This window comes from Leptonychotes weddellii, chromosome 12 (genome assembly GCF_054177405.1).
Source record: "Leptonychotes weddellii isolate Sample4059 chromosome 12, ASM5417740v2, whole genome shotgun sequence".
In the NCBI taxonomy this organism is placed as follows: Eukaryota; Metazoa; Chordata; class Mammalia; order Carnivora; family Phocidae; genus Leptonychotes; species Leptonychotes weddellii.
The window spans coordinates 77,121,116-77,130,755 of NC_138380.1; the positions used below are offsets into that span (position 1 = coordinate 77,121,116).

The window sequence follows — 9,640 nt, forward strand, 5'->3', positions numbered from 1 at the left end:
TCAGGCTTGGCAGGGCGTTTGCTTGTCTTCTTCTCTCTGCCCCTCCCCCTGCTTGTGCTCTCTCCCTCTCAAATAAATAAATAAAATCTTTAAAATAAATAAATAAAATGAAGCACAGAAAGAAAAAAAGAAGCTAACTAAAAATTAATAGAAATTAAATGACCTGTGGAAAGATACTAAGTTGTCTAAGCAAAGTAGACATCTATGCCAGGGTGAAGGTGCAGAAGAGCTCTATTGGCCCAGAGCAGGATATCAGAACTAGGGTCTATAAAGGACTATCCACTCGGTGGACCACCTTGCCCAGGGTTTTGGAGCCCAAGATGCGTGAGAAGGGGTGTTCCTAAGAAAGTATGGCTCAGAATGGAATCTCAAAGCCCAAGTGGAAAAAGGAAGGCAAATGAGGAAGCATGGCTCACTCTGGGCTATTGAAGCCCAAAGGAAATGAGGCCCAAGAAGAGGACATCTGCCCAGTGCAGACAGTCAGAGAATAAGTGAGGTGAGAAGGGCATCCATCCATGTGGAAGGCTATCTCAGCATAGAATGTTGGAACCTAAGAGGGATGAGGAGGTGTTCCTAATGAGAGGAAGCCAGAGTGGGATGTCAAAGCCTGAGTAGGACAAAGAAGGTGAACCAGGGAAAGAAAATCCCGTGGAAGATACCAGGGGCCAAGTGGGCTGTGGAGCGTGCCTCCGTGTGGGCAGACAGCATGGAGTGATAGAGCCTATGCATGTAAGAAAGGCATCCCCAAGGAGGGACAGCCTATGCATGCATTTTCAGAGCCTGTGTAGGACAAGGAAGGCATCTGCCTAGGAAGCACTCAGTATAGTGTGTCTTAGCCCAAAGTTAATAAGGAAACTATACAGGGGGGGAGGCAACTGTCACATGGTGTCAGAGCCCAAGCCGTGTGAGGAGGGCCTCTTCATAAGAGGGTGGCCTGGCAAGGGATGTCAAAGCCTGAGCAGGATGAAGAAGGGAGGGGATAGTGGCAGCAACCTGTGTGACTGGTGACACACAGGGGGAGTGGCCAAATAAGTAAAGATATTCAGAATAACGAAGGCTAGGATCTCACTGTTGGAGAAGGACATTGCAAATATGGGAAGAGAGGGAACTAGAATGAGCCCTGTGGTGCAAAATTAAAACTGGAAGTATCTGGGGGCGCCTGGGTGGCTCAGTTGGTTAAGCGACTGCCTTCGGCTCAGGTCATGATCCTGGAGTCCCGGGATCGAGTCCCGCATCCGGCTCCCTGCTCGGCAGGGAGTCTGCTTCTCCCTCTCCCACTCCCCATTTGTGTTCCCTCTCTCGCTGTGTCTTTCTCTGTCAAATAAATAAATAAAATCTTTAAAAAAAATGTATAAAAAAAAAAACTGGAAGTATCTGTGTGCAATTTAGGCGTGGGTATACCGAAGTACGGTGACATGGAAGTAAATGTGCATATGCATGTAGCTACCTACAGTCTCTCGTTCTTTCTACCGAGAAGGCATAAGGAGAAGTGCCACTGCAATGGCAATGAACACAGCTAGTGCTCAAATCTCGGTTTCTATGTACAATTTCCACTAAGAAGGATTTAGGGACTTTTGGAGAAATGACTTCTCCATGGTGGGGCAGGTAAAGCACGAGATGAGCCTAGGACAGCATGCTGTGCTCTAAAGTAAGGAAGTACTGAAGAAATGATGGTTGCGTGTCAAAAGGACACAGAAGGCAACTTGACTCGGTCCAAATCTAGGACAGTTTGGGCACCAAAATAAATCGTGAGAGTAATGGATTATAACCCACGAATAAAATGGAAAACCAGGAGTCCATACTGACACAAATAAACAAACAAACTTAAATGAATAGGAATACTTATATAATTTTAACATGCATATCAATTACAAAGGGGGTGACTGAATTGAAGTGGAGAAGCCTGACAGACATCACTTTAATCAAGTGATCAAAGTGAACGTCCCCAGTCATAGGCAAATCTGAATCTCCTCACTGTTTGATACAATGGGAAGAGCACAGCATGATGTCTGTGGGGTATTTCTTTTTTTCTTTTTTTTTTTTTTTAAAGGAAATAGATCTTTTTTTTTTTTTAGAGAGAATCTTTTTCTTTTTCTTTTTTTTTTTTAAGGATTTTACTTATTTATTTGAGAGAGAGAATGACAGACAGAGAGCATGGGAGGGAAGAGAGTCAGAGGGAGAAGCAGACCCCCTGCTGAGCAGGGAGCCCGATATGGGACTCGATCCCGGGACTCTAGGATCATAACCCGAGCTGAAGGCAGTCGCTTAACCAACTGAGCCACCCAGGCGCCCAGTCCGTGGTATTTCTAATGAAAATGTATAACCTGAGTATATTCTTGAAGAAACATCAAACAAGCTCAAATTAAGAGATATTCCACAATAAAATGGACCTAATCTTCATGTGAAGGTCATGAAAATTAAAGACTAAGGGACAGTTGCAAACTGAAGAATAAGGAGACATAGCAACCAATTGCTATGTGTGATTCTAAACTGGATCCATCAGCATTATTGGGACGTTATTGGAACAGCTGGGGAAACCTGAACTGGGTTTGAGGATTTTGATGGTTGACTAAGTGAATGCTCTTGTTTACAGGAACTAAACCAACAGTAGTCAGGGGTGATGAGGTGTTATATCGGCAACTTACTTTCAAACTGTTTAGGAAAAGTTCTTCAGATGGTACTGGCAACTTGTCTATAAGCTTCAGATTGTTAAAAGTAAAATGTATCGAAAGTTTTACTTCTTTCTTACCAATTTGGATGCCTTTTATTTCTTTTGTCTGATTGCTGCACCTAGGACTTCCAGCACTATGTTGAATGAAGATGGTAAGAATGGACATCCTTGTCTTGTTCTTGATCTTAGAGGAGAAGCTCTCAGTTTTTCATCATTGAGTATGATGTTAGTTGTGGGTTTTGCATATATGGCCTTTATTATGTTGATGTATATTCCCTTTAAATCCACTTTGTTGGGGGTTTTTATCATGAATGGATGTTGTACTTTTCCCAGTGCTTTTTCTACATCTATTGGAATGATCATGAGGTTTTTACCCTTTCTTTTGTTGATGTGATGTATCATGTTGGCTGATTTGCAAATATTAAACTACCTATGCATCCCTGCAATAAATTCCACAGATCATGGAGAATGTTTTTTAATGTATTGTTGGGTTCTGTTTGCTAATATTTTGTTGGGAGACTTTTGCATCTATGTTCATCAGAGATACTGGCCTATAGTTTTCTTCTGTTGTAGTGTCTTTGTCTGGTTTTGGTATCAGGGTAATGCTGGCCTCATAGGATGAATTTGGAAGCTTTCCTTCCCCTTCTATTTTCTGGAATAGTTTGAGAAGAACAGACATGAACACTTTTTAAAATGTTAGGTAGAATTCATCTCTGAAACCATCTGGTCCTGGACTTTGTTTATTGGGAGTTTTTAATTACTGAGTCCATTTCATTACTCATAATCAGTCTATTCAGATTTTCTATTTCTTTTCCTGACTCAGTTTTGAAAGGTTATACGTGTCTAGGAATTTATCCACTTCTAGGTTGTCCAATTTGTTGACATAAAATTTTTCACAATATTCTCTTATAATCCTTTGTACTTCTGTGGTGCTGGTCATTACATCTCTTCCTTCATTTCTGATTTTGTTTATCTGAGTCCTCTCTCTTTTTTTTTTTTTTAAGATTTTATTTATTTGACAGAGAGAGATAGTGAGAGCAGGAACACAAGCAGGGGGAGTGGGAGAGGGAGAAGCAGGCTTCCCGCTGAGCAGGGAGCCCGATGCGGGGCTCGATCCCAGGACCTTGGGACCATGACCTGAGCCGAAGGCAGACGCTTAATGACTGAGCCACCCAGGTGCCCCTCTCTTTTTTTTCTTGAGCAGTCTGGTGAAAGGTTTATCAATTTTGTTTATCCTTGCAAAGAACCAGCTCTTATTAATTAATTGAATTTAAATAATAAAAAAAAGAATCAGCTCCTGGTTTCATGGATCTTTTCTATTGCTGGTGGCTTTTTTTGGTCTCAATTTCATTTATTTCTGCTGTAATCTTTATTATTTCCTTCCTTCTACATGACATGATACTATATATAGAAAAACCAAAAGACTTCACCTAAAAAGTACTGGAACAAGTAAATGAATTCAGTAAGGTCACAGGATACAAAATTAATACAGAAATCTGTTGCATTTCTATACACTAATGAAATAGCAGAAAAAAAATTAAAAACAATCCCATTTACAGTTGCATAAAAAAGAATAAAATTCCTAGGAATAAACCAAGGAGGTGAAAGACCAAAGAAATTGACGATGACACAAACAAATAGAAAGATATTCCATGCTCATGGATTGGAAGAACCAATATTGTTAAAATGTCCATACTACCTAAAGCAATCTACAGATTTAATGCAATCACTATCAGAATACCAACAACATTTTTCACAGAACTGGAACAAATAATCCTAAAATTTGTATAGAACCACAAAAGACACCAAACAGCCAAAACAAAACTAGAGGTATCACAATACTAGATTTCAAGATATATTATATAGCTATAGCATGCAAACAGTATGATACTGGCACAAAAATAGACACATAGATCAAGGGAACAGAATAGAGTCCAGAAATAAATCCATGCTTATATGGTCAATTAATCTATGACAAAGGAGAGAAGACTATACAATAGGGAAAAGACAGACTCTTCAACAAATGGTGTTGGGAAAACTGGACAGCAACATGCAAAAGAATGAACCTGGACCACTTTCTTACACTGCACACAAAAATAAACACAAAATGGATTAAAGACCTAAATGTGATACCTGAAACTATAAAACTCCTAGAAGAAAACATAGGCAGTAGTTTCTTTGACATCGGCCATAGAAGCATTTTTCTAGATATGTCTCCTCAGATGGAGGAAACAAAACAAAGTTAAACTATTGGGACTATGCTAAAATAAAAAGCTTTTGCACAGTGTAGGAAACCATCAATAAAATGACAAGGCAACCTACTGAATGGGAGAAGATATTTGCAAATGATATATCTGATAAGGGGTTAATATCCAAAGTATACAAAGAACTTATACAACTCAACATCAAAAAAAACAAATAATCTGATTTAAAAATGGGCAGAAGACTTGAACAGACATTTCACCAAAGAAGACATACAGATGGCCAACAAACACATGAAAAAATGCTCAACATCACTGATCATCAGGGAAATGCAAATCAAAACACAAAGAGATATCACCTCACACCTGTCAGAATGGCTAAAATCAAATACACAAGAAACAACAAGTTTTGGAACCCTCGCGCACTATTGGTAGGAATGCAAATTGGTATAGCCACAGTGGAAAACAGTATGGATTTCCTTAAAAAATTAAAAATAGAATTACCATATGATACAGTAATACCACTACTGGGTATTTACCCAAAGAAAATGAAAACACTAATTTAAAAAGATATATGCATCCCTATGTTTATTGCATTATTTACAATAACCGAAATGTGGAAACAACCCAAGTGTCCATCATTAGATGAATGGATAAAGAAGTAGTATATATACAATGGGATATTACTCAGCCATTAAAAAAGAACGAGATCTTGACAACATGGATAGACTTAGGAAGTATGATGCTAAGTAAAGTAAGTTAGGGAAATACAAATACCACTGTGATTTTACTCATATGTGGAATGTAAGAAACAAAGCAAATGAACAAGCAAAGAAAAAAAAAAGGCAAACAAAAAAACAGACTTTTAAATACAGAAAACAAACTGGTGGTTGCCAGAGGAGAGGTGGGTGGAGAGATGGGTGAAATAGATAAAGCGGATGAAAAGCACACTTATTGTGACAAGCACTAAGTAATGACCGTTGAATCATTATATTGTACACCTGAAACTAATATAACACTGTATGTTAATTACATTTCAGTAAAAAAATAAGTAACAAAAAAAGTATATGCTGAATAAGATATAACGGATCATTTAAAGCAAAAATAATAAATTACATTGCAGGGTTTATAAACACCTAGGAATATAATGCATGGCAACAATAGCATGAGGCACAGGAGAAAGAAAATGAAAGCGTACTCTTACTAGGTTTTTACCTTATATGTAAAGTGGTAGAAAATTATGTGAAGGTGTAATCTGTGATAAATTGTAAAAGCATTATTATAAACCCTAGAGCAGCCACTGATAAAGTAAACAAACATTAGCAGTGAACAGTATAGGAATTCAAAGACAAAAAACAGCTGTATTGGTGTAAGAAAGAGTGTGATATGGCTTAGAAAAACAACTAAGTGGGGCGCCTGCGTGGCTCAGTGGGTTAAGCGTCTGCCTTCGCCTCAGGTCATGATCCCAGGGTCCTGGAATCCAGTCCTACCTCGGGCTCCCTGCTCAGCAGGAAGCCTGCTTCTCCCTCTCCTGCTCACCCTGCTTGTGCTCTCTCTCTTTCTTTCTCTCTCTGTCAAATAAATAAAAATCCTTATTAAAAAAAAAAAAGAAAAACAACTAAGAATAACATATTAATATGACACAAAAAGAAATAATTAGGGCAAGAGTGCTAGACTTTGTTACATAGAGCTCTAAAATTTCTCTCATTGAAAGACTGTACAGACAAAACTGAAAGCAAACATCAAGTGTAGAAGGGAAATCTCTGATATATTCCAGGCAAAGAGTTGATATTACCAATATACAAAGAGTTATTACAAACCAGTAAGCAAATTATAGGAATTCCAATTTAAAAATGAACAAAATATGATAGACAATTTATAAAGAGGAAATTATGGGTGAAAATATCCTTATCCTAACTCCATGCTATACATGGAGTGCAGGATTAGATATAGACACATAGATACCTTGTTCCCAAATATAACTTGAGCTTAATTCTGTACATTTAGTGGCGTGTATTTAATACATGGGATTTTATAATGTGAAGCCGCCATCAATCAGAATAAGGTGATATTTTACAGCGCTTCTACCATTTATCAGGCAGTCTCACAAAGAAGTTACTTATCCATCAAAAGAGAATATAACCAGTAGTTGGAATTATGGTTTATCTTTCAGAGATCAATTCAATGAATTGTAAGCTGTAACTACATGATTCTTTTTATGAATTCACGATCTAAGGAAAAAAGATAGTATAAATATTTTATCTAACTGAAAGTTTCAATAACACAAGCCCATTTAAATCCCAGAGTGGAGGCATTATGTGAAGCTTAAAAGATTAGGGATTAAAGATGAAAAAGTAAGTGCTTCAGCATCTGAAACCCGTTCCACCTTAAATGACAACGTATGCTTTAAGGAGGAATGTTTTCCTTCCCTTCTTATTTCCTACAGCTTTACTTTCTCCACTTTTGATTGCTAGATTCATCTTCTAGCCATCCAAAAGGATGACCTCTAAAAACATGAGTTGAACCCAAAGCTAGTTGTAAAAAAACATGTTTCTTTGAAATAGGATTTCCATCATTCACCTAAGGTTTATAAAACCACTCTTTAAATAAACACTGTGAAAATGACTAGTTACGATACATGAATTCATACGAACCCGTGAGATCACCCTTTCGGGTAAAAGTGAAATGTCACATTCAGGAATCTCGCCTGCAAGAGAGGTTTCAGACGCACTTTGTTCAGGAAAAATGGATTCTTCTTTAGCAACTACTTTGAGTTTTAACTTGTTTCTCCATTTCAGTAACTGAAGTTCATGTTTTAACATCTGCCATGAAAATAATTGACAAATTCCATGTCATTGTCTTAAAGGTTAAATGAGATAATATGTATATAGCTCAGTGCTCAACACCATGATAGCACCAAATAAACATTCTTCATTATTGTTATCCCTGCTACATGAACAATCTTTGTCCATAGCATGGTTAATACTCTCTAGACCACCAGAGCATTAGAGATCATTTCCGTCTGTTGTCAGACATCAACGGCTTAGGCAGCAACCTCGAAGGTGTGGTCCAACCTCCTCCTTTCGATGAGGAAGCTGAAACCCACAGAGTCAAGGCTCTGGTAATGAGTGAACTGATATTTGGGCCATGGAAAGGAGGTGGTTAGCACAGAGATAAAAAAGGAGAGTTAGAGGAAAGCATTTGGGGTCTTGCCTGATTTATTGTTATAAAATGTCCCCATTTTAACTTTGAATACATTCTTTTTAAAACTGCATAATCGAGAAAAAGCCATAAGGGTAAATAAGTGTTACACACACACACACACACACACACACACACGAGCCTAAGAAAGGGTACACATTGGAGAAGTAGCACCCAGAAGTGTTCCCTGCTTTCTCCGCCCGGCACACAGCTGCCTTGCTCACTTCACCCACTTAAGTGAGTGATGGTTAGGCCAAGAAATCACATAGCTAGAAGAAAATGTTTTCTCTAAACACCCAATTAACTATGGAATATACATCTATATTAAGGATAATACTATATTATGTATAATATACATTGTTATATATTTTAATATCTATCAACTACTGCATGCAAAACATCATGCCCAGTGTATGGGGATGATTAAGAGAACAATACTGCCTCAGGGATGTTCAGTTCAAGAGGGGTGTGAAAGGGGCAGACTAGTCATGTACGGTTACTTATTTTGCCATTAGACAATCACTGATCAGACGCCGGGGGAGCCAGGGTCAAAATGCTAGCTTAGTGCACAGTGTTCGAAAACACCGAACAGGGGCGCCTGGGTGGCTCAGTCGGCGAAGCAGCTGACTCTTGATTTTGGCTCAGGTCATGATTTCAGGGTCTTGAGATCAAGCCCCGCATCAGGCTCCCTGCTCAGTGCGGAGTCTGCCTGAGATTCTTTCTCTCCCTCTCCCTCTGTCCATCCCGCCCCCCCGCAATGTTCTCGTTCTCTCTCTCTCTCTCTCTCTCAAATAAATAAATAAATCTTGAAAGAAAGAAAGAACACTGAACAAGCAGACTAAAACAGTGGTCCCTAAAGTATAACTGGTGGACCAGCAACACTGAACATGTACTCCATAAATGCTGGAGGACATCCTCTAAGAACACCGATTCAATACCAGTAGGTGCTTGATGAATCTCAGTGTCCTCTGCAGACTCTAGCACTGTTTCCAGCATAGATCTTTGCATACTCTCTTGGTATGTATATGGTATCACCAATCTCAACATCTGAACCAGGTAACGATGGGAGGGCGTTGATCCTGCCCTTGATGAGACGACTACTAAACAGGGAGTTTAATTTCTTATTTTTCTGTTTCTTATTTACCCCGACTTTATATTTCAAGACCATTGATAAAACATTACCTACGAAGTAATATAACTTAAAAAATTCCATTTTTCGATGTCTGATCCTAGTAGTTACTGTGAGTATTCTAAAACAACATTAAGCAATAATGTACTAATAGCTTAAGCAAACTAGAGATATTTTTAAGTTTGGAGGAATTTGCTTGGGCCCTCTGTTTTAATTGCTTTAATTAAAGTGTCACATCCGGGCGCCTGGGTGGCTCAGTCGTTAAGCGTCTGCCTTCGGCTCAGGTCATGATCCCAGGGTCCTGGGATCGAGTCCCACATCAGGCTCCCTGCTCAGCGGGAAGCCTGCTTCTCCCTCTCCCACTCCCCCTGCTTGTGTTCCTGTTCTCACTGTCTCTCTCTGTCATATAAATAAATAAAATCTTTAAAAAAAAAAAAA

General features: G+C 38.8%; 1 protein-coding gene across 1 annotated transcript in view; it reads right to left on the minus strand.

Annotated features, from left to right (window-relative positions):
• Positions 1 to 9,640, minus strand: part of FBXL13 (F-box and leucine rich repeat protein 13) — a 169,191-nt gene that overhangs the window by 155,219 nt on the left and 4,332 nt on the right. Inside the window, exon 4 of the mRNA XM_081799706.1 lies at positions 7,453 to 7,694. Within this exon, the coding sequence (XP_081655832.1) occupies positions 7,453 to 7,694 (242 nt within the window). The remainder of the gene's footprint in view (positions 1 to 7,452; positions 7,695 to 9,640) is intronic.